Raw genomic sequence first — 26,236 nt, 5'->3', positions numbered from 1 at the left:
TGGGGGGAGGAGCCCGTGACCTGGCTCAGTGTCCCCCCCGGGGTCCTCGTCACACCTGCCTTCGGAAGACACTGAGGCCCAGAAGGACAGGAAGCTGGAGGGACCTGGGAAAGGGTGCCCCCCCACCCCCGCCCCGGTTTACCCAAACCCACCGTGTTAAGTCCCTCGGGATTAAACCGCTTAGCGGCTCAGGCTGGGAAACCGAACATCAACAAGCCCCGCGGCCACACGGAAGCACACACGCCCCCGCCCTGCCCCCGCCCTGCCCCACGGTCCACGGCTCTGGGTGGCTGCCGGGAGGTGGGGCACGGGGCCCGTGGGCAAGCCCCGGGAGACCCAGGATGTGGGGCCCTGCGCCCACGGACCGTCCACAGGAGGGAAATGGAGGCCCCAGGCTCACCTGGCCCGGCAGGCGCAGGGGCTCATGGGAGGAGCGCAGCCAGGCCGGAAGCAGGTTTGCACTGGGTCTGCACCCTCTCGGGGGCGTGGCTGCGCTCACTCAACTGGCCCAGCCTCCCCAAGGCCCCGGGCTCCCAGTTAGGGTCCGGTCCCACCGGGGAAACTGAGGCCTGCACTGGGGGGAGGGGTGGTGGCCTGAACCATGACCAGAACCAACAGGACGCCAGGCCTGGGGGTGTGCGGGCCCCATCCCAAGCCTCTGTTTTGTCCTCTAAGATACCAAGGACCATGCTGACGTGGCACCTGCCACCAGGGACACCGGGCCACGTCAGCCCTGTCACTGCCCCTCGTCCTCAGGCCCTCAGTCTTCCCCTCTGTGACATGGACTCAGGACCCGACTCCACGGGACCCCGAGCCCCAAGCGCACAAGGGCATCGTGGGCACACAGGGAGGTGCCTCTGCAGGGGGGCAAGCGCCCAAGTGGGGTTGGCCAGCCGCGGCCCCGGGGAAGCGCCCCAGGCAAGCACCGGCCTGCAGCACCACCCCGGCCAGTCCCGAAGCCCACGCGCCCTCTGCACCCCACGAGCTTCCGTCCTGATGGGGGCTCAGGGCCTGGCCCGAGCAGCTCGGACGCCTCGGTGGAGCGGCCGCCCTGCCCACTGCTCACGGGACGGGTCCCCGCAGCACCGCCCTCCACGACCTCCTGTCTGTCTGAGACCGAGCTGTTTTACAAAACAATCCACTCGGGTTCTCTGCGGCAGGACGCAGGGAGCAGCGACAAGGGGACGGAGATGACGAGAGAGAACACGGGGGGGGGGGGCAGGGGGGCTGCCTCTGGCACCAGCCAGGCCTCCCCCGTAACAAGGGGGTGAAGGGAATCCAGCTCCAGGTTCACTCTGCGGGAACACGCGGAGCACCTTACCCCTCGGCCTCCGTTTCTGCGGCTGGGAAATGGGCGGCGGGTCATCAGCGAGGTCGGACAAGCCAGTGGGACCCACCAGACAGAGGGGGGCGGGGGTGCCCAGGCCCTCGGACAGGAGAGGCTAAGGGGCCTGGCCTGAACCCGCGCCCACCCCCGCCCCAGCCTGTTCCGGCTCAGTAGGCTGTGACCTGTCAGTTTAACAAAAAAACAACCGAGCTGTGCTCCAGGTTACTCAGCCGAGGAGGCAAAAATAAAACGAGGCTTAAAAATACCAGCGCGGCCCTTCCGGACCGGAGCCCCTGTCCCGAGGGCTGTGTTTCCACAGGACGGCAGTGCCGTTTCGCTTTGGGGACTTTTGTTTTCGACAGGCCTCAGTGGCCTGGGCCTCGACCCGGTGGAGGCTGAGGTTCACACCGAGAGTGCCCTCCCCCAATTGGCTTCACACCGACACGGCGGCTTCCCGGAGCAGGGAACTGCCCGGACTCGGGGAGCACAGTTTGAGGACACACAGACCATGCCGACACCGGGGACAGACAGCCCACCCCACAGACGGACAAACGTGGCTCCTGGTCCTTCACGATGACCCCTGTTCCCAGCACCGGAGGGGGCCCCGTGGGGCCGTGATGCCCCTGGCAGCGTCCTGGGAGCTCTGTCCAGCCAGGCGGGGGCCGGGCCTCTCGGGGCCCAGAGGAGGACAGCAGTGACAGCGGCAGCCCCCACCAGCTCGGAGTGTGCACTGCCCAGGGACCTCCACCCTCCCAAGGCCTCCTGCCGCCTCCCGCCCGCTCCTGACCATCCCCACGGCAGCCACCACGTGGCTGAATGACTGAAGTGCTAGCCGCCACCGCCTGTGTTCCGGCTCACCCTCGGGCCCCCCGCTGCTCCTCTTCGCGCTGGGTGCCTCTTTCCCTTCTTTCTTTTGCACCCACGCCGGACGACTAACCCCGCTCGCGCCCACCCTCCAGGTCAGGAGACGGAGACCACCGCAGGCCCGCAGCCCATGCCCCCCAGCGCCCCCCAAGGCCCCCTCCAGCCCAAGTCTGAGGCCTGGCTCCCAGCTGGGGGGCCCTTGTGGCAGGCATCCTGTCCCAGGGACCTGGGGCGCAGACCCACCCCGCGGCAGGGCGGGAGCCTGGGAAGGTGAGCCCGGCTTACCATGCTGAAGTCCAGCAGGTCGCTGAGCTCCTTGTCTGTGCCCACGGGCGCCATCCTCTGCGGCTGGTTCATCCTCCAGGGGCCAAGGTGGGCACCTCAGGCCTGCAGACGGCCCTGCAGACGGACGGACACGCGGGGAGGAAGGAGGGGAAGAAGAGCTGAGTGGCTGGCAGAGGCGGACAGATGGGGAGTAAAGAGCCCGGCTCCTAACGGCCCTGAGGGCGCAGGTCTTCCCAGAAGGAGCCCCTCCGTGACCCCGGCGGTGGGGGCAGGGCAGCCAGGACTCCCTGCTTCGGGCCCCCGGAGACCTCTCCCCAGAGCCCTCAGGGAGGCGGAACAATGCGGGGGGAGGGGGAGGAGTCCGCAAATATCCCTTCCCTAAACTCCCTCCAAGACCACCAGGGAATCAGATTGCAAATTTTAAACGGGATGCGGGGTGGGAGTGGTCCCTGCCCGTCCGCCAGGACCCGCCCCCGCCCCCGCCCCCTCCCAATCCCCCCTCCCGGGCTTGGCCCCGCTGGGGAAGGGGGAGGGCGGCCCAGGCCCCATCCCCGGGGAAATTCTGTGACCCCCGCCCCCCAGCAGCTGTCACAGCGTGGTGGAAACCAGGTCACCCCCAAATTGAAAGCTAAAAAACAATCTTCTCAACGGGGGGGGGAGGAGGGGGGGTGCCCAGGGTAGGGACTCGCAAGCGAAGCTCCCTCCACTCTTAACGTCCCCCCAACGAAAAAGGAAAAAAAAAAAAAAAAAAGTCATAAGAAAAAAAAAAACAACAACCACCTTAGGTTGTTTTATTGTCACGACGTATCCGGGAATTATTTTTCAGCAACTTTGAAAACATCCCTCGCCTCCCGCTGGGGGGGGGGGGGGGGGGGTCCCCGAAGCGGGGTTTCCCCCGCAGCGCCCCAGGGGCCGCCGGGGCCGCGCGGGGGAGGGGGGTCACCTGCGGGGCCGCGAGCCTCCCCCCCAGGAGCGCGGCGCCGCGGGAGGCTGCGGGGTCGGGCCCGGGGAGACCCCGCTTTGTTCGCCCGCCCGGGCCGGTGCGAGCGGCGCCCCCGCGGCCCCCCGCCCCCGCCCCCGCCCCCGGCGGCCGTGCGGAACTCACTTGGCGGAGGACTACGAAACCGCACTTCGTGGGGCGGCCGCAAGCGGCGTGGAGGCCGCGGCGGGGCGGGGGTGTCCCGGGGCCCGGGCCGAGCCCACGGCGCCCCCCCCCCCCGCCGCGGCCGGTGCAGCGGGCGGCCCGGGAGCCTTTGAAGCCCGCCCGCCGCCGCCGCCGCCGCCCCGGGCCGCGCTAACGCGGAGCAGATGTTCGCGCCCCGGCCCCCCCGCCCGGCCTCAACCTGCGCCCGCGGGCCGCGCCGCACCTTCCCCGCCAGACAAAAGGCCGCTCCCCGCCCCCGCCCGGCTCGGCGCCCGCGGGGCCCCCGCCGCCGCCCCCCGCCGCGCCCGCCGCAAACTTTCGCCAAGTGCGGCCCAGGCCGGAAAGTTGGAGAACAATGACGGCGAGCGGGCCCGCGCCGGCGGCGCCCCTGGGTCCCGGCCCGCGGGGCTGCGCGGGGCCGCGGGGCCCGGGGCGGCGGCTCACCTGCTCGGCGCGGCCCGGCCCGCAGCGCGCGGGGGGCGGCGGCATGAACGGCCCCCCCCGGACAAAGGGGTCGCGCCGGGCCCCGAGGGTCGCGCGTGGGCGGCGGCGGCGGCGCTGCGGCCGGGCCTCCCCGCGGCCCGCCCCGAGGGGCCCGTGCGCGGCCGCGGCGCTGGCGGAGGCGGCGTGTGCGAGCTCGCGCTGCCCTGCGGCCGCGTCGCTGGGTCGGTCCGGCCCGCTACGCCCGCGGCCGCCGCCGCTGCCTCATCTTCCTGCGGCGGGAGACATGTTCCGCCCCCCGCCCCGCGCGCGGCCCCGCCCCCGCCGGGCCCCGCCCCCGCCCCGCCCCGCGCTCCGCCCGGCGCCGCCGCGGATCCCTCCGCCGCCTCCGCTCGGCCGCCGCCGGGCGCCGCGGCTCGTCCTCCGCGCGCCCGAGGGGCCCGGCCCGGGCTGGCGCGGCCTGGGGCCTGGGGGCAGGGGCGCCCGGGCGGGGCGGCGGCGGGGGGCGCGGGGAGGGGCCCCGGACTATCTTCCGGCGCGGACGCGCACGCACGGCGGGCACGCAGCACTGACGCAAGAGGGCAAGGATCGTGAGATGGAAAGATAAGGCAGGGCAGCGGTAGCCAATCGGAGGCTGCGAGTCGTTGATTGACGCGCCCGCCGGCCATTCGTGGCGCGGCCCCGCCCCCGCCCCGCCCCCTCGGCGCGGCCCGGCGAGGAAAGAGGTGGGACTTTCGTGCGCGCTAGGCCCCGACAGCGGTGGGGGTGGGCTTTCGGGTTTTATTGTCAGGTTTGCGTGGCCGCCCGCGCGGCCGCGCCGGCCGGGTCGTGTCTCAGTTCCTAGGGCCGGTCCCGGTCCTGGCCGTTGAGAGCGGGCATCTACCCCGGAGGACGCGGTGTGCACCCGTTTTGCTGGCAGGGCGATGGAAGCCCGCTCGGTTTCAGGGTCAGAGGCCACACGGGGCCGCCCTGAGCCTCTGACTTGCTCATCGGTAAAGCGGAGTCTGGACCAAGCCTTTAGATTGTGGGCGGCCTGGTCTCCCTTTGGGTCGGAACCTCTTCCCACATCCAGGGGCTCCCCGGCTTTGGAGGATCGCAGACCCTACCGAAGGGGAGGGATAAAATCACAAATTAAAATGCCACAGCCTTGGGGCGCCTGGGTTGGTGGGTTGGTTTAGCGCCTGCCTTCAGCTCAGGTCATGACCCCTGGGGTCCCCCCCCCCCCAGGGCCTCAGGTCATGACCCCCCGGGGGCCTCAGGGGCTCAAGTCATTATCCCAGGGTTCTGGGGTCTCAGATCATGATCCTGGGGTCCTGGGACTCAGGGTCTTGGGATTGAGTCCTGCATGGAGCTCCCTGCAGGGAGTCTGCTCCTCCCTCTGCCCCCCACCATTTTCTCTGTCTCTCAAATAAATAAATAAAATATTTTTTTAAAAAGAAAATATCACAATCTTTCGTGGGTTCCTGTGTCCCCAGGAAGCTACACTGCCTTCCAGGCCTGGGAAGAGGCCACCGTCCTCCTGACCCACTAGGCTCTGGCCACCAGGGCCTCTCCGCTGTTTTGGAACCTGCCAGGCCCATGCTCACCTCCAGGCCGTTGTCCTTGCTGCCGCCTCTTCCACTCACACCTGGAAACCGCCAATCACCGTAGTTCAGGGCTGCTCCCAGGCCAGGAAGCAGAGTGGTGGTCCAGGGTGAGGGGTACAAGGAGCGGCCAGAGGCCTCGGGGGCCACCCGACATAGGCACAAGCCCCTCGTGCTACCCCAAAGTAGGCTGGCCCTCACCCCAACCCGTTCTGGCTCAGAGAATTTCCCTGTGCTGCACGCCTGGAGAGGGAGGTATGGGTCTTGGGGTCCGGGTGCGGATTCCTCCCGCCTCCCAGCCTCACTGTGACCTCATGCAAAGTCTTGACTGGCCCTGGGCCTGTTGCCCATCAGGACGTGGAAGGCACCGTGATGGGCACAGAGCCGGTGCCCTCAGCTTGTGCCTCCCCACTGCTGGGCCTGTGTCTCTGGCGGCACAGAGGTGCCCTAGGTCCCCAGCCATGCCCTGTGGCCTGACCCTGCCGCTGCGGCCTCCCGCCAGCCTGGGTCCAGGCCCAATCCCTGCTTCCCCGAGAGTGCTAAGGGTCTGAACCATGGCGTTGGGGTCACCGTTCCTGGAGTGGCCCTCAACACACTCCCTGCAGTGGGGGACCATGCAGCTACTATGTGCCTCGCTCCTGGGCATTGGGCCATGCAGTGCCTGTGCCCTACCCCGAGTCCGCCCTCCGAGGCAGGATGGGCCATCAGAGGCCCCCTTGGCATCCCTACGTGTGGTCATCAGGTCACCATACCTGAGCCATGAGACCCATTGTACAGATGAAGAAACTGAGGCTTCCAAAGGCCCTCCCCAGGGCCCAGGGCGCCCTGGGGCTCACACCTGCCGGGAGGCCCTCTCAGCCCCCGCAGGCCACTGCGGTCCTCCCTGGGGGAGGCCCAGCCTGGGCTGAGTCACTGGGTGGAGTAGCACGTGGGGGCCCCCGCACACTGACACCTCTGCCCAGCCCGGAGGCCTGGGTGAGCCCCACAAGGCCCTGGCATGGGGACAGGCAGCCAGTGGCTGGTGCCAGGGGCCCCTCGAGGCCCGCCCACCCCGCCCGCCCGCGGCCTTTGTTCTGTGGGTGCCCGCCCGCCCGCTTGGCCCCGTGCAGACGGGAGCCGGGCCCCTGCCTCCCCCACCTGCTTCCTCCTTCCACACAAGCCACACCTACTGTGCGCTGGGCCCCGGGCCCGGGGACCCCACACACCGAGGGAGGTAACCCTGTTTCTGGTGGGGCAAACACATGCCAAGGATGCTGGCTCGCCAGGCAGTGGGGGGACAAGGCATAGGACATAGGCCTCGGGTGGAAGCTTCCGGAAGAGTCACCCTGGGTGTGCAGGCCGGGGGCGTCCACGGACAAGGAGCGCAATGGAGTTTGGGACTCTGGGGCCCTCCTCCCGACATCTGTTTTCCTTTGTCTCCAAAGTGGGAAGGTTGTCTTGGGGTGTGAGTGCAGCCCCCGCCTGCTGCCCCCCCACGCTCAGGGCGCTCCCCTGCCTTTCAGAAGCCCTGGCAGGAGGGAGGGGCCCTTATCACCGGCACCAACGGTCTCCGTCTCCAGACGACTGCCTCTGGGGCCCCGGGCTCCTGGGTCCCTTCACACCCCCGGGGGGGGGCGCGGGGGCTCAGCTGGGCGGCCGGTCAGGCTCACTCCCTCCCTCATTCCTTCATCGTCCCTGCTTCGGGGAGGGCCCGGTGTTTGGGCCTGGGGCTGCCAGTGTCCCCGGGCTGCAGGCCACCTGGGAGCAGAGCTGGGACAGGAGCTGGGGCCACTGGCCCCTCCCTAGGCCTAGCAGCGGGAAGTAGCAGGAAGGGGGGAGGGGACCAGAGGCCATCTGACCCCTGGCCCTCCAGCCCCCCCACCCCGTCCTCTGGAGCCAGGGACCGGCACCTCAGCCTCCCACCCCCCACTGCTGGGCACCAGGCCGAGATCCAGAGGGCTCTGAGTGGGCCCCACAGGACCCTGAGCTCGGTGGGGTGGGTCTGGGGGGCAGTGACACTCGGGGGGTGACCAGGGGACAGGCGAGAAGTGCGTGACAGAGGCTGGGAGGTGGAGCTCAGGGAAATGGAAGGTGAAGGAGCCAAGGTCAGAGGGTGGGGCGGGGCCTTGACGGAGAGGGCACTAGGGAGCCACAGCGGGACTGGAGCCCGAGAGGGAGGGACCCCTATGGCTGCCCAGTGGGCGAGGGCTCCTGGCAGGAGGAGTGGAGGTAGATGGACATTGTGAGGGGACAGGGCTGGCCCCTGGGGTGCGGAGAGGGGGGATGGGGACAGGTGATGGGGGACGGGTCTGAGGGTGGCCGGAGGCTTTCCAAGGGGCAGGGTGAGTGCTGGGTGTGGGGCCGGGGCCTGGGCATGTTCATGCTGTGTCCTTGTCCAGGCAGGGACATCACAGGGCTGGTGGCAGGAATAAACGGGGCGCAGGGGGCTCCTGGCTCTCCCATATGAGGCCCCGTGGGACGGAGCCAGCGCTCCGGGGGCAACAGGGGCAGCAGCGAGAGACGAGAGGGTGAATGAGCCCTGACCTGGGGCGAGCCCCAACCCGGGGCTCCAGCGGCAGAGCCCACCCACCCACCACCCTGGACCCCCGACGTGCCCTGTGCCGGTCACCCCAGGACCAGTGCCACCTGCCAGGGCTGGCCCTCCCCGTCCTGGCCTGGTGCCCGTGGTGCTGACTCAGGGGCCCCCGGGGCCTGTCCCACCACATTCCGGGGTGGCCTGTGCAAACACGGGGTGCCTCCCCACGGGCATTGTCCGGCCCGGTTCCCGGGGAGGGGTGCGCCCAGGGGATGGGGAGCCGCCGACCGCTGCCTGCCCACGCGCCCACCCACGGGGCGGCCTCGCTGACCTTGCCTGTGGCGCCCGGGGGCCCCTGTCAGCCCTGCCCCGGCCGCTTCTCCCCGCCTTCCTCCGCGTCCCCACTGCCCAGACAGGGAGACTGAGTCCTGGTCCCGCCCCGCCGGGAGGCCGGCGAGGCTGCACACCTGGCGCACCGCCCGCCCGCGCCATCACCCACGCCCCGGGGCCCCTTCCAGAAACGCAGGCAGGGCGCGCCCCTCCGCCGGCCAGGAGCCGGGGGGCGACGTGCTCTCACGGGTGGCACAGCGGCGCTGACCCGGCAAGGCCCGGGCTGGCGGGGGCGCCCCAGCCCTGTGCTCGCTGTGCCCGGCGGCTCTTGGTCCTCCTTCAGCTCTCAGCTCTCAGCGCGGGGCCGGGGCCGCCCCCTCCAGGAAGCCTCCCTGGTCCCCAGCGGAGCCAGACCCCCGCCCAGCTCACAGCCCCTCTCACCTTCTGCAGTTTCTGGGTACCCCCCTCTGCCAGGCCAGCGCCCCCAAGGGCAGGGAGCGAGGTTTCCGCCCTCCACGCGGTGTGACGCACAGTGGGTGCTCATCGGCCCGGGTGGGGTGAGGGCAGAGGCAGTGCGCTGCTCCTGGTTCTCTTTTTATTTTATTTTTAAAGATTTTATTTATTTATTCCTGAGAGACCCAGAGAGAGCAGGGAGCCCGATGTGGGACTCGATCCCAGGACCCCAGGGTCACGCCCTGAGCCCCAGGTAGACGCTCACCCGCCAAGCCCCCCCTGGGCGCCCCGAGGGCTCCTTGTTCTGAAGGCTACGTCTGGGGCCCAAGAGACGGTGTCCAGAGGGAGGAACGCACAGAAGCCATGGGCCCGGCTCTGCCAACAGGCCTGGGTTCAAGTCCCGGTCCCGCCCTCATCGTGACTGTATGACTCGGGCAGAGGCTTTCCCCTTCTGAGAGTCGGGGCTGGGGGCGGTCATCTTCCAGGTCAGCTGGCACCTCACCTTCCCTGCAGTCGCCGTGCTGGGTCCCACTGGGGCCCTGGGAGGTGGTGGCCATGGTGGCGCCCATTCTGCAGGTGCTCACCCAGGAGGCCCAGGGAGGAGGCAGGCCCCGCTTCTTTTCCTCCGAGGGGTGAGGCCCGTTGCTTCCTGGGCGCCCAGGCCTGGCCCCAACTTGCCCTCCAAGGGCCCGGCAGGAGCGCGTGAGACAGGGCCCGGGGCGCGAGGTGCTCGGACTCCTCTGAGCTCCCTGTCCTCCTAGGCTGGGAGGCCTCGTCCAGCCTTTCCACCTCCTCGCCCTCTCCAGGAGCGGAAGAGGCACAAAGCCAAGACGTACAACAAGTAGAATCATCGTCGTGCTTGACTATGTAACAACTAAACACTTTGGAATTGAACAGACACACAGAGGAGGTTAGAGGAGGTGGGAGGATGGGGCGGCAAAGAATGGCAACATTGTGACAGAAGGATTTATATCCTTCACATACAAAGAGTTCCTACAAATCAATAAAAAAAAATAGGGACGCCTGGGTGGCTCAGCGGTGGAGCGTCTGCCTTTAGCCCAGGGCATGGCCCCCCGGCTCCCCGGATCCAGCCCCATGTTGGGCTCCCTGCAGGGAGCCTGCTTCTCCCCCTGCCTGTGTCTCTGCCTCTCTCTGGGTCTCTCATGAATACATTTTAATAAATCTTTAAAAACAAAAACAAAACCAGGAAACCCACACCAAGAAATGAACATTAGTTCTTCACATAAGAAATACGAACGGACGGACGGCAGTTAAAGGGACAGAGAAAAAGAGCCTTGACGTTGCTCGTGGTGAAAGAAATGCAAACGAGTACGCAAATAAGAAAACGCACACCGACCTCGTGGTTGGCAGGACAGTAGAGACGGGTCATATCCTGCGGTGACGAAACTAGGCGTGGGGTCCACCGGAGGGTGTGTGTCCCAGCAAAGGAAGTCGGCCACACCCCCTTGAACGCCCCGTCCAGTCCCAATCCTGACGCCAATACACCTAATAAAACACGGTGGCACAAAAAAAAAAAAAAAAAAAAACACGATGGCACAAACAGGGATGTCCCTCAGGAGACGGGCTGCGGCAGGGCAGCGGGCGCTCGGACGTGACCCGTGGCCAGCAGAAGGGGACGCACGAGGCGATGACAACACCGGCGTGCAAGGATTGTGGCCCTCGCCTTCCAGCGCTCGGGGTTCGCCTGCATGTTGAGCCGGAAACACGTCTCGGGGGGACCGTTCAGACCAAAGGCCGGGTTGAAGGCCGGGCTGAGACCCAAGGCACTGTTCTGGGGGGAGAGAATTTGTAAAGGAAAAAAAGCAGGTATCGAAAAAGCACAGGAGGAAACGTCCCCGGGGTTCAGTGGTTACCCTGGGTGGGGGGGGACTTTCAGTTCTTACTTTATATTTATATTTAAGAAGTGGAATTAGCTGAGAAGCTGGACTTTCTTTTCTTTTTTTTTTTTTTTTGGACTTTATTTTCTGTGTGCGCGTGCGTGCGTGTATGTGTGTGTGTGTGTGCACGAACTTTTTACGTTAAAAGAAAATGGACTTTTCCACCCTACGGCTAGAGCTCTGCAGCCCCACAGAGCCACGGGGTGGGGGCACCCTCCCACTGGGGGTACGCCCCAGCCCCCTCAGGGACAGTGCTCCCCGGGCATGCCCTGGAGGGGACGTGGGGCTGGGGGGGAACCCTGGTGCTCCAGGGGGGTCCCCCAGGGCAATCCAATCTAAGGGCCACCACCCAGGCCGGTGAGGTCATTTCCCCCTGGGTAACGGGGATGGGAGCCCAAGCCACCCAGCCAAGTGGAGGCCGAGCCTCCTGGCCTCCGGGCAGGTGCCGGGGACTGCGGAGGGACGGCCCCTTCCCTGAAGGCAGGGGCAGCCCCAGGCCCTGCCCCGGAGGAACCGGCTCCTGTGAGGTCAGGGACCCTCTCCTGGGAAGGCCGCGAACCTCGAGCCTCCGTTTTCCAATTTGTATGGAGGCCGCAGAAGAATCAAGGCCCCGCGTCCACGCTTTGTGCCCCCCCCTTCTCGGGCCTGGCTGTCCCCCGCCCCTGTGCCCCTGTCCCCACGTCCGGGGGAGGGGCCAGTTCAGGCGGCCCTGACCTCTCTGCTGTGCCTCATTCTGACAAAGGCCGCCACACGTGCGGTCACCCAGCGGCCCCGAATTCCCTCTCTGCCTGGGGTTGGGCTGCGGTGGGGGTGCGGGGGCCCTGGGAGGAGGCCCCTGAGGGCCAGAGAGGAATCCAGGGAGGAGCAAACCGAGCAGGCCCCGGGGGGCCTCTGCGGGGGGGGGGGGGGGGGGGCTCTGCCTCTTAGGTCAGGCTATTAGCTTCCCCGCACCTGTCCCTGCTGGGGGCCGCCCACCGCCCCTGCCAGGTCAGGCCTCGGCTGCACCCCCCTCGCGCCCGCCCTGGCTGCAGCAGGCGCTCAGTGGACACTGGTCCCCACTTCACAGGTGGGGATGTTGAGGCTCAGAGGGCGGGCCTGAGGTCAGGTAGACAGGGGACCCAGGCAGAAGCGCTGCTGCGGCCCAGGGGCTGTGGGGTCGGGGACAGCTGGTGGGGCCCGGGCTGAGGGCTGGCTGTGTGGCAGCGGCAGCTGGGGCTCCTCTGGGGCCCAGCCCCCACCCTGCGTGCAGAGGGGGAGGCAGCAGCTGGCGGTGGCGGGGCCAGCTCCGTCCTGGGCGGGAGGGGCCCTGCGCTGGGGCGGCCTCTCCCTGCGACTCTCACCCTCTGTCTTTGTCTCTGTGCGTCTCTGTCTCCTCTTTCCTGCACCGCCCCCCCCCACTGTCAGGGCTGAAGGCTGAGCCCCCTTCGTGGCGTTGGAACGCAGCCTTCACCTCCACCTGCCGGCCCTGCACAGCCCCCCTGCCCGTTATTGTCTCTATTCCTCACCCCCAACCGTGGGAGACACCTCCCCTGGGCTCACGGCCCGGAGCAAGTCTGTCGTGAGCCTCAGTTTCCCATCTGGGGAGTGTTTGTAGAGTGTTCCCATCTGGGACCGGACACGCTGGGCACCGGCGCTCCGTGGGACCACAGGCTGCAGGTCCTTGTCCCTGGGGAGCAAACAGTGACCAAGGAGCCGCTTCATGGGCATGTGAAGCTGTCCTGGGGGGCCAGAGCCACGGGGCCTGCAGGGTCTCGGGGCGGGGGGATGGAGGCCAGGAGTGACCCCGGTTGGCTCCGGGCCAGCGCAAAGGCCCTGAGGCCCAGGGCCAGCCTCAGCCAAGCCGCTGGGTGTCTGAGCTGACGACGTGGGGACCCTGAGCCCCTGCTCTCCCATTAAGGGCCCCCTGGGCCGGCCTGGGGGGGGGAAGGTGGTCAGGAGGGGCTGTGCTTGCAGCCCAAGCAAAGAGAGCACCGGGTGGGGGGAGGGGGGGTCGGCCAGCCCCCCAGGAGCTCTGCGGCCCAGCTCCCAGCTCCAGTCTCCCCCAACCCTGCCAGCTTGGCAACCAGGAACCTCCCTGACAATAGAATCCATCACAGCAGAAATATCCTGGGGCCTGCTGCTTAATCACCCCTTGATTTGCATTTTTGCATATTAATGACGGCAGACCTGCTAATTTTGCCGCATTCTTTTAAAGGTGCAGAGACTCTGGAACTGTGCAGGGGGGCGGGGACGGGCCTTCCTCCGCAGGCCTGGGGTCACCTCTGCCCTGGCGTCACAGGGACCCCACCCTCTAGAGTCCCAGGGTCTTCCACCCTGGAAATGGGAGGCACCAACCTCGGCTTCAGCCAGGGGAACAGGATTCTGGAATGTTCTGCAGGTGGCTCCAACCTCAGCACCCCTGACCGGGAGAAAGTGTGGGATCAGGATGTGTCTTAAGCGTCTGCACCCTGTCGCTGACCAGAAGCCCCGGGGAGGGGGGCTGCACCCGCTCTGGCCCCGGGGCTCTCAGGCCTTTCAGCTCCCCCCACCTCCCGGCCTTCCCTGTGCTCCTGCTCTCCGCGGAGGCCCTCGCGCGCCCTGCACCACGCACGTGTCCAGGCCAGCGGCCTCCACGTCCCCATCGCGGAGCTGGGACTCGGGCGGGACAGGCCGCGCCCCGGGTCACACGGGCGCGCTCGGGCTCGTGCTGCCCCCTAGTGGCGCCCTTGGGTGAGGCCGCGGGTCTTCTTGGGGCCCCGCCCGCGGAGCCCACCCTGCCCCGGGCACCCCTGGGTCGGGGATACCGCACGGGCTGGACTCCCCGGACCCGGGCGCGCGGGCCACCACGGGCGGGACGAGGGTGGGGGGGACGGAAGTGGGGTCCGGCCCGGCGGCCCCGGCTGACCCCGTACCCCTCGGGCCGTCCCCGCAGAGCCCGCCCGACGCGCACCGGGGCCCGCGCCCACCAGGGGGCGCCCGCGCTCCGCGGGACGGGGCGAGACCGCCGTGTGCCTCCGCGGGCTCGGGCACGTGCGCACGCGCGTCCACGCGTGGCCTGGGGGCCCGGGCGCGCGCGCATCTGCGTGTCCGCTCGCGTGAGGCCTGCGTGGGTCCGCCCGCCGCGCTCGGGCGTAGTCGCGCGTGGGTCCGCATGTTCTGGCGGTTTGCGCGCGTCCACGCGGGTCCGCGTCCCCTCGGTGGGCGCTGGCCCGCCTGATCCTCCCCGCCGGCGCCTCGGTCCTTCGTGGGCTGATGCCGTCCTCCCGGGGGGGGGGCGCTGGCCCAAGGCACCCTGACGGCTGCACCCCTGGGCACCCAGGAAACAGGCTGGGCTGGCTGCGTGACCAGCCCCCAGGCCACGGCAGTCATGGGAAAACCCTGTGGGCTCCAACAACCCGGGGACAGTTTCCACCGTTACTGAGGCTGCTGAGCATGAGGGGACCCTCCTCCATCGCCCACATCATCTCTGCTCATGGGGCAGACAGGGGCCGCCTCCCCCCACCACTCCCTGTCCACCCCCCCCCATGAACTCCTATTCATCCTGCAGGGCCCTGTGCTCTTGGCCCCTCTTCTAGGACACGTGCCTGGTGCCCTGGGTGTGAGGGGAGGAGGGGCCACCGTGAAGGGCAGGCAGGGTGCTGGCTTCCCCCGCTCAAGGACCTGCTGGGGGCCTCAGGTGGGGTCATGGCATGGAGGCTTCCGGCCCGGCTCCTGGAAGGTGGGCGTCCAAGGGTGGGTGAGTGTTCACGTGGCTCAGGAGGCTCTGCTGCGAGCACCGAGCACCGTGCCCCTTCCCCGGGCCCCTCCCTCTGTGTCTCCCTCCTTCATGCTCTCCCGCCCCTTCCTTCCTCTCTCCCTGTCCCTCTGTCACCCCCTGCCCCTGGCCACCCCTCCAGCCCCCACGGACCATCTCCTTGGCAACGGCGGCCACAGGGTCAGCCACTCGATCAATCTCCTCTCACCCCGGCGGCCCCAACCCTGGACCCGGAAGGTGACAAGGAAGTGGGGTCAGGCTTGGGTGTCCGGGTGGGGGGATGCCGCGGGGTTAGGACCAGGGTCACTCAGGCAGCCGAGCGGGGGTGGCGAGACTTGGAGAGGGCGAGGGGGTCCCTGGGGGCAAGGTCAGCAGGGTCAGAGGTCAGGTGAGCCTTGGGCTGCACTGATGGTATGCCCCCCAGCCCCTGTGTCCCCAAGCCGCGGCCTCTCCGACGTGCAGAGCCTGCGTCCGCCGGCTCCTCAGAGCCCCGGGTTTGCGTGGAGCGCCCCCGCCCGCGGCCCCACGTACCGCTCACAGCAAGGCCCCCTGGCCCGGCGCGGCACGGCTGGCGGTGGGAACGGGGCCTAGGCCCCAGCCCGCCGGGCCGCAGGGCCTGAGCCGGCTGCCGCCACCGTCCTGGAACGTTCTGTCCTGACTGCTTCTAGCCTAGTCCACCGTCACTGCTTCCGGAATATTCCTGCACCGTGGCCTCTGGAAGAGCCCAGCAGCTCCTGGCGGCTCTCGGCTACTCCGGGCAGGCAGGAAGCCATCGGGGCCTTTCGGTTTTTCCCTTTCAGGCGCAGAGCAGGCAGGCGGGGGAGGTCTGGGCACCAGGAGGAAGCGCGGGGGTGGGCAGGGCGCAGCGGGCAGGGGCAGTGTGGGGCCTCGGGCCCTCCGCGGTCGATCGCTGATCCCCGGGCCCTGCAGGGACGCGGATTGCTAAGTGCGTTTGTATAGATCCCCGGACAGGTAGCCTGGGCCTGAGAGGGGGAGGCAGGGCCAAGGGGGCCTCGGGGGACCTGGGGGGCTGAGTGCAGATGCGGGTGGGAGAAGTAGCACCAGCCTGCTGGTAGCATCTGCTCCCTCCCTGCTCCGAGCCTCAGTTTCCCCATCCGGCGGTGGGGGTGTGCAGTGTGGACCAGGTCTGCAGTGGCGGGGGCCTCCCGGGAGTCCCCTTTCCAGAGGAGCCCACTCCCCGCTCCGAGAGGTCGGCCTGCTGGTGGGGCCACACAGCCTGGAGGGGCCACGCTGCTGGGGGGCCAGTCTTTCCCCAGGGGCCGCCCCCCTCCCCGCGGCGGGCTCTGGGGGAGGCGGGGCGGGGCTGCTGGCCCTTTAAGAGCCTCGTTTTGGCGCCGCCTCGGGTTATCGATCGCAGCCTTGGAAACGCGATTAGATTATCCGGCTGGGACCGGCAGGCCGGCGGGGCAGGGGGGTGCGCGGGCTTCTTGTAAACGGCTCCCCGCGGGCAGGGTGGGCCCCGAGCTCGTGGCCACGCGGTGCCCCCGGGGCTGGGAGGCGGTGGCGCGGCCCTGGGTGTGCAGCCGCGTCTACGCGGTGTGCCCGTGCCCAGCGTGACACGGGGGGGACTCGCTCCCTCCGGGAATAGAAGCGGGTGTAACGTTATTACTATTACCAGACAGTACCTGCGGCTCCTGCTTGGCCCCTGGCACCCCTGGAACCCGCTGCGGGAGTCGAGGTCCCCTGAGACGGTCGGGGAAACCGAGGCTGGAGGGGCCCAGCGTGAGCCCGACCCTGGGGAACCCCCTGTGAGGTCACCTGCAGGGTGAAGGCAGAGAAGCAATTTGGGGGAGCAGCCCCGCCAGCAGCCCTACCCCTCTCCGCACCACAGAGGCCGCTGGGAGGTGCTTGCCCTGGGCGGGGCACAGGTGCTGAAGGGGCCCCCCCGAGAGGCGCTGGCCTGGGGGGGGTGGCTGGGGCCGCCCCCTGGGGCCACAACAGCCTCAGCCCCTGAGCACCTCTGCACGCTGGTCCCCAACCTCTGTGTGCAGCCTCTGTGGGCTGGTCCCCTCAGCGCCCCCAGGCAGGAGGTGGGGGCAGTAGGACGGGGAGACGGGGAGAGGGGCCTCAGGAAGGTGGACCACCGTGTTCACAGAGCCCAGGGCGACGAAATTCTCAGCCTGATTCCTCTGTGTCCCACCAGCCTTGGGTTGTCTCTGGGGGAAGAGGCTTGATCAAGGATTTTGGAGGCCCTGAATGTGGGGAAACTGAGGCCCAGTCACAGAGGCGCCGGAGGATCTCCCAGGGCTCCAGGGAGGGGCCAGGGGCTACTTCCAGGCAGAAAGTGGAGATGAGCCCCATTTGGCCCCGAAGGCACAGTGTAACCTTGAGCACCTGGTTAGGGGTCACCTACCTGGCTCTGCAGGGGCCTGACCACCCAGGGGGGTGGCAGAGAGGAGGGGCCTCAGTAGAGGAGGGTGTGGGGAGCAGGCCCGGCCCTTCCATGGGGATCCCACACCTGCCAGCCAGATGGGCCCTACATACAGCAGGAGCTTAATAGATGCAGAGCAAAGGGCTGCCCAGGGCTCTCAGGCCGTGGGGTGGGGAGGGCAGAGGAGAGGTCCAGCCAGGCCCCTGGACACTGTCCCCCCTGCGGGGCCCTGCTTGCTCTCTTTCCCTTCTTCCCCTCCTCCCCTCCCCCCAGCCCCTCCCTCCATCCTTGCCCCCCTCCGCCCCACAGCTCTCCCACTCCTTGGGTCCCTCTCAGGAGCCATTAGCAGCAGCCTCTCCAGCTGCCCCGCCCACCCGCCAGGAGGAGCTGGGTCAGGACACGCTGCCACCCGCCTGCTGCAGAGTCTGCGTCCTGCCCGGGCCCTAAGGGCCAGCCGCTGGGTGGGGAAGGGGAAACAATGAGCCAGGCAAGCCTCCTGTCTCCTTTCCCTTCAGCCAAAGCCTCCAGGCCATTCTCAGGAGGCACAAGCAGGGCGGGCAGTGGGGGGGGGGTGGTGGTGGTGGGGTGGGGGTGGTGGGGGGGTGGTGGGGAGGGCCACAGACCCTGGGGATGATAGAGAAGCCCCAGGTGGGGCACCTGACACATCCCTACCCCATATATCCCCCCAGGTTTCCTCCAGGCCCCCAGGGACCCCCACCGCCAGAGGGGCCTGCTGCTGGAGGTGAGCAGGGTTTGCCCAGGCCCAGAGGGGAGCTGGAGGTCTCGACAGAGGGAACAGTAGGGGCAAAGGCCCTGGGGCAGGAAGCAGTGTGTGGGAGGAAGGAGGAGAGGGCGCTGATGCTGGCTGGACACCAGCCTCGTGGGGTCTCCTGGGCTGCGGGGAGGCCTTGGGTCTTTCTCGGGGGTGTACTGGGGGAGGGAGGAGGGAGGAGGAAGGCGGCAGGTTTTGACCTGCTTTGACCGGGCCCTCTGGGTGCTGGGGGCAGGGAGGAGGCCGCGGCCAGCAGAGCCTGAGCTCAGGCAGGGATGGAGAGATGGGCCGGGTCCCAGAGCCCTGGGCGGGTGGCGGGTGGGGGGAGCCAGGTGGCAGGAGGGGGTCCGGGGCCAGGAAGGGGTGCCGGGCCGTGGCCGTGGGCCTGCTGGCCCCTCCAAAGCAGTAATTAAGGGCTCCCGGCGTCCCCGCGGCATGATGTATGTGCGCCTTAACTAATCATTTATTAGGTCACTGATGTTTCGTCAATATTAATTCATTTATTTAAACAACTCGGCTCCGTAATGAAGATGTTGCCTGAGAGGGGAGGCCGGTGGGTGGCGGGCCAGGGCTGCAGGGAGGGGGCTCAGACCCGGGTCTGGGGGTGTCCAGGGTGCCAGGGGCCAGCCGAAGGGGACATGTCCCGGGAGGTCATCCCGCTGGGCCGGTGGGGAGACTGAGGCCAGAGCAGAGTTGCCCCGAGGCCCCTGGGTGGTCCGTGAGGGTGGGTGGGACTCTGCGGGACCCCTCCCTGCCGCCCTGCCCCGAAAGGCAGACAGTGGCTGGGTGCCCACTGCCTAAACTGCTAAAGGGTTGGCTCTTTTTTTTTTTTAATATTTTATTTATTTATTCGTTAGAGACACAGAGAGAGGCAGAGACCCAGGCAGAGGGAGAAGCAGGCTCCCTGCGGGGAGCCCGACGCGGGACTCGATCCCGGGACCCCGGGGTCACGCCCTGGGCCGAGGCAGACCCACCGCGGAGCCCCCCAGCTGCCTGAGAGGCTGGCTTCTCCTTTACCCGCACCGTGCGGGGGCACATAGAGGGGACGTAGAGCAAGCGCCCACGCGTCCGTCCTCTGCTCGGGAGCTGCCGTCTCCCCAGCGCCCGGCGAGGGGACCCACCCCTGTCTGCCCACCTCCCGAGCGCCGCCCGCCCCCATCACGTCCCTCACTCCGCTTGTCTTGAGGATCGACCTCCCTCCCGTCTGTTCCCCGGTCCAGCCTCACCTTGGGTCTGTTCCACAGTGTGGGTGACACCCGGCATCTGCCCCCCTCTCGGTGCAACAGACCCCGTGGGGCCCCCGCAACCTCAGCACAGCTCCCCGCTCCTGGCACCCCGGGCACCTGCTCGGAGGCGGCTTCTGGAGGCGCCCGAGATGCAGGGACCTGATGGCTGAGCGGCAGCCCCGTGCCCTTGGCCGTGACCACCCCACGGGGTGTCCCCAGTGGCCCCTCGCCTCGAAGACAACCCACCTCACCGAGTGAGCTCCGCTCTTGGCCTCAGCTTCCGGGGAGCCCGCACCGCGACACCACGGTCGGGGTGTCTGAGGCCCGCGCGTGTGAGCAGGGACCGCGGACCTCGTCCTTCCTCGGGACTCTGCCGTTTAAACTCCGTGTGTAGGGGCGCCTGGGGGGCTCCGCAGTGGGGTGTCTGCCTTCGGCTCAGGGCGTGACCCGGGGGTCCCAATTCGAGTCCCGCATGGGCTCCTCGCAGGGACCTGCTTCTCCCTCGGCCTGTGTCTCTGCCTCCCTCTGTGTGTCTCATGAATAAATAAATACAATGAAAATAAAATAAGCTCCGCGTGGAAACCCAGGCACCTCCTGAAACCTGCATCGAGGGGCAAACACACGTGAGGGTGGGGAGCGGGGGGCCCTGGCTTCTGGATGTCGGGACCCCCGGGTATGGACATTGGGCATTTTAGGGTCCGAGATCTCAGGATCCTGTGAACTCTGGAGGCAGAGGGCACCTGTGTCCTGGGGCATCCGCGGGCCGTGGGCACTGGGCGGTCGGGGGTGGACGCCGGAGGTGACGTGGCCACCAATGCCCAGGCCAGGATTCGGACGCCTGCCTTGAGCTGGGTGGGATGCCTGGTCTCTCCCACGTGCATCTGGCAGCGCCCTGTCCCGCCCACAACCTGCCCGGCTCCCCTGCCCACAGGTCAGACCCTGCGCGGCTGGGGTGCTCCCCTCCTGGCCTCGGCACTCGCCTCCCTCCACCTCCCTCTGCAGGCGGAGCTCAGGCCCCCCCGGGACCGGGAGTCTCAGCTTCTGCTCACGGGGCACATGCAGGGGTCCCTGGGGAGGCGGCCAGTGGCCCTCTGGGCCTCCCTGTGGGGTTGTCACGAGAGGAATGTCGGGGCGTCACTCCCTCACTCGCTCCGTCCAAGGAAGGGGGTGTGTGTAAGGGGAGGGCGTGCCCGGCAGAGGGCGGGGTGGAGGGCGCCCCGGGATGCTGCGGGCTGCGGTGGCGCGGTGACCCTCAGGCCGAAGCCTGGGTTCCGGGGCCCGCGGGGTCCGCGCCCCTCGGCGAGGGCCCTGGGGAGCCTCGGGACGGCTCAAGCAGGGGACGGACGTGCCCCTGACTCGGCTCCGGGTCTATAAGGCCACCCTGGGTGCGAGCGGGAGCAAGACTCGCTGACTGAGGGCCCCGAGCTCAGGCCCTTGTCACTGGCCCTTATCACTGTCCCGGGCACAGCAGGGGGGCCCCCGTGGGCTCCATCTGTGCGCCCCCGAGGGCCTCCTGCGCCTTGTGCAGCGGGAAGCCATGAAGCTGGCAGAGCCGGTCGGTGGCCGGTCCGGGGCCGTGGGGGCTGCGCGGCGTGGTCCCCCCTCCGGTGGCGCGGGCGGCGGGCGGGGCGTCAGAGTTAACTTCCCCTTAAACAGACCTAATCAGCCCGTCCAGTCCCACAGGAATGGCCGCGGCGGCCGCGGGGGCTGCAGCCGGATGGGTGGGCGCGGGCCGCGGAGTCCCCAGAACACGGCTGGGCACGGCAAATGACCCCAGGCCTGGGGGTGCGCGGCCCCGCCCCAGCTCCGAGCCTCAGCCTCCACCTGTGAAATGAGGGGAGACGCCAGGATGTGCCAGGACAGCGGCTCGGCGACACCCGCCCGCCCGAGGAATCCCCCGCTGACCCCCGGCCCCGGCCGCACCTCTGCTGGGTGTCCCCGCGGCCATGGCAGGGCCGGGGCCCCAGAGCCTAGTTTCGCCACGTCCTGGGGGGGCCTCCTGCTCCGAGGTCACCTGGGGCACTGATTGTGCACCTGCTGTATCTGGGGAGGAGGCCAGGAGGGGCTGAGAGTCCCCAGGACGCCCTGCACCCCAGACTCTGCGGGAGGAAGGCCCCAAGTCCTCAGGAGTCACTAGGCTTGAATAGGATGCAGGGGGGGTCCCAGGAGGCAAATGTGCAAGCCGCTCACGGGTCACCCCCCGGACAAGCCTCGTCCGGTGGACATGCCCTCCCAGGGGGTCAGTGGGGGTCACTCCAGGGCCAGGACCCAGCATGCTGCACGTCTGTCTACACCCAGGTACCGGGTGCCTCCCGGGCACTGACCCCTGACCTCGGTGCTGGGGACACGGTGGCGGTGGCCGCACGCCAGTGACCTCTTCCTGTTGGTAGAGACAAACTGACGAATGTCTAAGTAGAAAACTGGAGGGCTCGGGGGGAGGGCTTCTTGGAGGCGGGGGTGTTGGCTGAGACCCGGGGGGAGGACTGAGGGAGAGGGAGGGGTGGTCAAGGGGAAACTGAGGCCACCGGGAAGGGACAGAGAGCGGGGGAGCGCCGAAGGGGCTCCAGAAAGGCAGAAACTTGGAGCCGTCCTGGAGGAGCCTGCGGGAAGCCCGGCGGGTCAGCAGCCGGAGCCGGCAGGGTCCCTGCGGTCCCTGCGGGGGACCTGGGGTCCGTCAGCAGGGCCTCTCCCCCAGGGAGAGTTTGGACAAAATGGAGACTGATCGCCACCAGCGTTGTGGGGCCCAAATGAGGCCTGAGAGAGGGAAACAGGGCTGGGGGAGGCCCCGGAAGGGGCGACGGAGGCTCTGCTTGGGAGGCGGGGAGACCTCCCCAAGGAGGGGGCTTCGGAGAAGGAGAAGGTGCTGGTGCGGTGACGTGCCAAGGCCCTGAGGCAGGCACAGCACAGAGGAGGCTTGCGGGGCTGGGGGCTGGTGGGGGGGGCGGGGGGGTTCAGAGATCAGCTGGAGAGGTCGGTGGCTGGGGCAGGGACGGGGGGAAGGGCGGGAACCTTGCGGGCTCGGCAGCTGTGGAGGGGGCAGGGCAGCCCGGGTGGCTCAGTGGTTTAGCACCACCTCCAGCCCAGGGCGTGATCCTGGGGACCCCGGGATCCAGTCCCACGTCGGGCCCCCCACAGGGAGCCTGCTTCTCTCTCTGCCTGGGTCTCTCTGTGCCTTTTGTGAATAAATACATAAAATCTTAAAAAAAAAAAGAAATCGGGGAGGGGGCAGCCTGGCCCAAGGGGGCAGTGGTGGGGAGAGGGGGCTGGGGGGTGAGGGACACCTCCCTGCTGGGCGAGGGGACATGGAAGGCGCCCATCCCTGACCCCCAACACCCCCCAGCCTCCCCCTCAAGCTGTTTGGAATATTTTTCTTTTTTTTTTTGGAATATTTTTCACTAATGCACATCAGGCCCAGCCTCTCACGCCCGCCCCCCGCCCCCCCGCAGGAGGTGCTGCTGACAGGGCTCTGGGAGCTCCAGGCCTGGGGTCGGGAGGCGGCTGGGGCAGGCATGGGGGTCCCCTTCTCTGGCCTCAGCGTCCCTATCTGGGTGTGGCTGCGCACCAGGCAAACGCACTAAGAGTGAAGGTGACGCTGGTGGGTCCCCACGACGGCCGCTCCCTGGGCAGCTCGGCTTCCATCCCTGGGCCCCATGGGGGGGGGCGGCCTGAGGACCCTGCCAAGACCCGGCTCGCCCCTCCCCTGGAGGCCCGTGTGAGCGACTCCCAGACAACCCCTCCCAGTCTCACCAGTCTGAGTGCGGCTCCTCCCCCTGCCTGGCCCCCTACAGGCTGCTTGCACCCCCCCAGGGACAGGGAGCTCACCCTCTCCCAGCTATGGGGGAGGGTGGGGGTATGTGTCAGGCTGGGGCCTGGGGACAGAGCCGGCGGGGGGGCAGTTCTGAGAATAGGTGGGAACAGTTCTCAGAAACCTCGAGACCCTGAGGGACTCCCCTCCCTTCTCAGAAGTGCCCCCCCCACTCTAGAACTGTGGGTGGTCAGGGCACCAGGCGGGGACCCCCTGGCCTCCCCCTGCACAGCACGGTGCCCCCGGGGCAGCATCCTCGGCCTCCCAAGGGCCCACCCCACCCTCCCGCACCCCTCGCCAGTGTCCCTCTCCCTTGCCCTGAGCTCTGTCCTCCCTCCCTGGGGACGCTCACTGCCGTCCACGTTTCTCTGCCATCCCCAGATTCAGAGGCTCCTCTGGCCCTGCGTCCCCGCCGTCCAGCCAGTAGGAATGGGACATTCTCCCCACCCCCCGAGGCCCCCCAGACCCAGCTGCCCAGGCCCCAGGGTGATGCTGGACAGAAGCAGCCCCTACGGAGTGGGACATCTCTGGTCCCCTCCCCAAGAAACAGCCTCAGGCCGGGGACCCCCAGGTGCCTTGGTTGGCAGCCCTGGAGCGGTGGGGATGCCTGGGTGTCAGGGCCGGGAGGGGCCCCACCACGCTCCCTGCTGTTCTTTGTGCTGGGGGGGGTCTCCCTGGGGCCTCCCAGGATGGGAGGCACTTATCCCCATCCAGGTGCAGACTCAGCCAAGTCCTGATGGGGTCACCCTGGTGGTCACGGGGGGGGGGGGGGGGGACGGTGGGGCTCCCGGTGCCTGGGCAGCAGCAGGGGCGGGGGGAAGAAGGGGCATCACCGGCCCCGCTCCTGTGCTCCACTCAAGGAGTCTCCGGGGGGAGGGGTGACCCGACTCCTCGCATGCTCGTCCCCCCCCCCACAGAGCAGCCACGACCCCCTCAGGATGGGCGCCCCTAGGACTCCGAGCCTGTCGAGCTTTCATAGCCTAAAACTTCTCCAGTTTCGGAGTAAACACCGGGCCGCGCACCCATCACAGCGTCGTCAGGCGGGGGACAGCCCGAGGGGGAGGGAGCCCGCGTGGGCGAGGACCGCAGGCTGGAGCGGGCGGGGCCCCCCCCCCAGGCCGATGGGCCCCGGGCCTGGGCAGGCGCAGGTGCAGCCTCAGGGGCAACCCTGGAGCTTTGGAAAAGTGGGGTGACGGGCACCTGGGCGTGGCCGTCGGCTGAGCATCTGCTCTTGAATGGGCTCGGGTGCTGCTCTCAGGGTCCAGAATGTGCTGGGGGTTCTGTCCCTCGGCCTCTGCCCCAGCTCACCCCTGCTCTACATAAATAAAGACATAAATACCTAAAATCTTTTAAAACATAAAAATGAAAAGCCGGGTGGAACTGCCGTGATGTAAAGCTCTCCGCGAGAGCCCACGGCTCAGTGGTTTTTAGGGCCCTCGGTCCCGTCTGCCGCATCTGGGAGCAAGCCGTGCGTGCTCCCCCACGAGGACACGGGTGGCTCCCCCCCCAGGGCTGGCAGGCGTCCTGCTGCGGCCAACGGGCACCCCGCGGGCTCCTGTTCCTTGGGGGTAGGTGGCAGTGGGGTCGCTGGGTCGCACGGTGACCTTACATTTGTCTTTCGTTGGACCTGCCTGACCGTCGCCCAGGCAGCGGCCCCACCAGGGCTCCTCCATTTCACCCTCGCCCTCCGGGGAAGAGCGCGTGGGGGTTAGGGTGACGGAGCCAGGAGGCTTGGGGCGGGGGCCCGCAGCCCAGCCCGACCCCTGCAGACCTCCGCCAGCCCTGCTGGGTCTTCTGCCCGCTGACCCACGGTTTCGACCATGGGTTTCGGATCTTTGCCCGGAGCCGCAGAACGCTTAGTTCGGGGGACCGATCTGCGGGGGACCGATCTGCAGGAGGCCGGTGGTCGGAAGGATGCAGCAGGGTCCTCTCCTCCAGCTGCGTGCGGGTTTCGGGGCGTGGGGGTTTCCTGGTGCTGCTCTAACAGGTTGCTACCAACTTGGCCGCTCACCAACCGCTCACGCGGATGCTCTGATGGGCTCAGAAGTCCTAAAACCCAGGTGCAGGCAGGACTGGTCACGCCCAGGTCAACCCCTCGGGGCCCCAGGGAGACCCCCTCCTGGCCTCCACCTTCCAGGGGTGCCCCCTCCCCGGCCCATGGCCCCTCCTCCGTCCTCACCACCAGCAAAGTGGGGTGTGCCCGTCTCTGGGGCTCCCCCCCTGCCTCCCTCTTGGGGGGACCCCAGGGAACCCAAGGTCACCCTCACCCGGGGGCCTCGACTAGGCCCTCTCTCCGCGGGAGGTGACACGCCCCAGGTCCTGGGATCATGGGTGAACGTCCTTGGGGCCACCGTTGGGCCCATCACAGAGGACGCCCTCCCGCACTACACCTCCCTCGCCCCCAATCCTACCGTGGAGCCAGGACACTGTTCACAGTCTCTGAGGCTGTGGGTGCAGTCTGAACCCCCCGGGGACTCGATGCTCTCCAGCCTCCTCGGATCCCTCGCTTCCTGAGTGAGCATTTATTCAGCGCCTGCTGTGTCCCAGACCTCTCCAGCAGGGTGGCTTTGTGGGCGCATGACCTGTGCAGCTGCCCGGAGTCCACCCTTGGTCTAACGCTGTGCTGTCACCGCCTTGAAACTCCTGCTACTTTGCTATTTGAACACATGTTCACTAGTGGAGTCCGATGGGACGAGGGAGCAGGACGCGGGGGGAGGCCGCGGGCCCACGTAGCTCGCCCTTGCTCCTTGCTTCTCCGTTTGCACCCACCGGCTTCCGCATGTCAGCAGCATGTTTGCACGTCCACGGCGACACATGGTGACGTGAAAGCAGGTCGGTTTTGCACAGTGCAGTGTTTCAATCATTCTGGCAAGAACAAAATGCATAGGCGTGAACAACCTGCGCGATGCGACGGTGCACTTCCGGGGACCGCGTGGACGGGCTGCGTGCCCTCCGACTCGCAGACACTTAAAATTGGCATTGCGCTGCAGAAACGGGAACGTTCCCGCCCATCGTCCTAATGTCTGGTTTTTCTTTATTTACATGACGTGCGCGGAACAGCAAGTGGAGGACGCCGTGACGGTGGAGGGAGACAGAGCCCGGGAGAACGGCGAAAGCGCCGCAGTTTACCGTCTTGGATGACTCTCCCTTTCCTGCTTTTTGAACAAGCGGCGAGCCCTGCGTTTTCACGTCCCAGGGAGCCTTGCAAATCCTGTGGCCGTCCCGTGCACGGGGGTCCTGGGGACAACGTGAAAGACAGGGACCAGACCTCCTAGTGCGGGGAGACGGGTGAGAAATAAACGAGTATTTTCAAATGTAAGTTATGCAAGAAGGTGGTGTGAGCCGTGGGCGAAGTCAGGCGGGGGGGCAGTCGGGGAGGCGCAGGGTGTCTGTGTGCGACATCCGTTGAATGCCCATTATGTGCTCGTGACGTCGGGTTGTGTGGGTAGAAGCGGGGCCTGCTTCTCT

The 26,236-nt window shown here is 67.9% G+C and overlaps 1 protein-coding gene and 2 long non-coding RNA genes across 30 annotated transcripts in view; 1 reads left to right on the top strand and 2 right to left on the bottom strand.

Moving 5' to 3' along the window:
* TCF3 (transcription factor 3) overlaps nt 1-4,201 on the bottom strand; it is a 31,367-nt gene extending 27,166 nt beyond the window's left edge. For 19 of the 26 annotated variants that reach the window (XR_011994538.1, XR_011994539.1, XR_011994537.1 and 16 more), the window contains exons 1-2: nt 4,065-4,201; nt 2,477-2,590 (exon numbers count right to left, since the gene is read on the bottom strand). Coding sequence is in view for 20 of the 26 variants with exons in the window: in XM_072721938.1 (XP_072578039.1) it covers nt 2,477-2,548 (72 nt within the window). In the remaining 6 variants the exon portion in view is untranslated. Of the gene's footprint in view, nt 1-2,476; nt 2,920-3,256; nt 3,371-3,581; nt 3,619-4,064 lie in introns of those variants that run through there. The other 7 variants (XR_011994536.1, XM_072721952.1, XM_072721948.1 and 4 more) reach the window with 6 other exon arrangements.
* A 4,876-nt stretch (nt 4,202-9,077) lies between these two features.
* Nucleotides 9,078-15,505, bottom strand: LOC140593992 (uncharacterized). The gene is made up of 3 exons (XR_011994535.1): nt 15,105-15,505; nt 13,175-13,238; nt 9,078-10,734 (listed from the first exon to the last, which is right to left on the bottom strand). It is a non-coding gene; the product is annotated as an uncharacterized lncRNA (long non-coding RNA).
* LOC140593991 (uncharacterized) lies at nt 14,473-26,030 on the top strand. 3 transcript variants are annotated; one of them, XR_011994534.1, is made up of 4 exons: nt 14,473-14,555; nt 17,275-17,452; nt 17,655-17,707; nt 18,595-19,521. It is a non-coding gene; the product is annotated as an uncharacterized lncRNA (long non-coding RNA). The 3 variants fall into 3 exon arrangements; XR_011994533.1 differs by lacking the exons at nt 14,473-14,555; nt 18,595-19,521 and adding an exon at nt 25,829-26,030 and having other exon boundaries at nt 15,586-17,452; XR_011994532.1 differs by lacking the exon at nt 14,473-14,555 and having other exon boundaries at nt 15,586-17,452.
* Nucleotides 26,031-26,236: the final 206 nt, after the last annotated feature.

Source organism: Vulpes vulpes, chromosome 9 (assembly GCF_048418805.1).
Source record: "Vulpes vulpes isolate BD-2025 chromosome 9, VulVul3, whole genome shotgun sequence".
In the NCBI taxonomy this organism is placed as follows: Eukaryota; Metazoa; Chordata; class Mammalia; order Carnivora; family Canidae; genus Vulpes; species Vulpes vulpes.
Note: the sequence above shows the minus strand (reverse complement) of the source record. Positions and strands in the feature narration are given on the sequence as shown.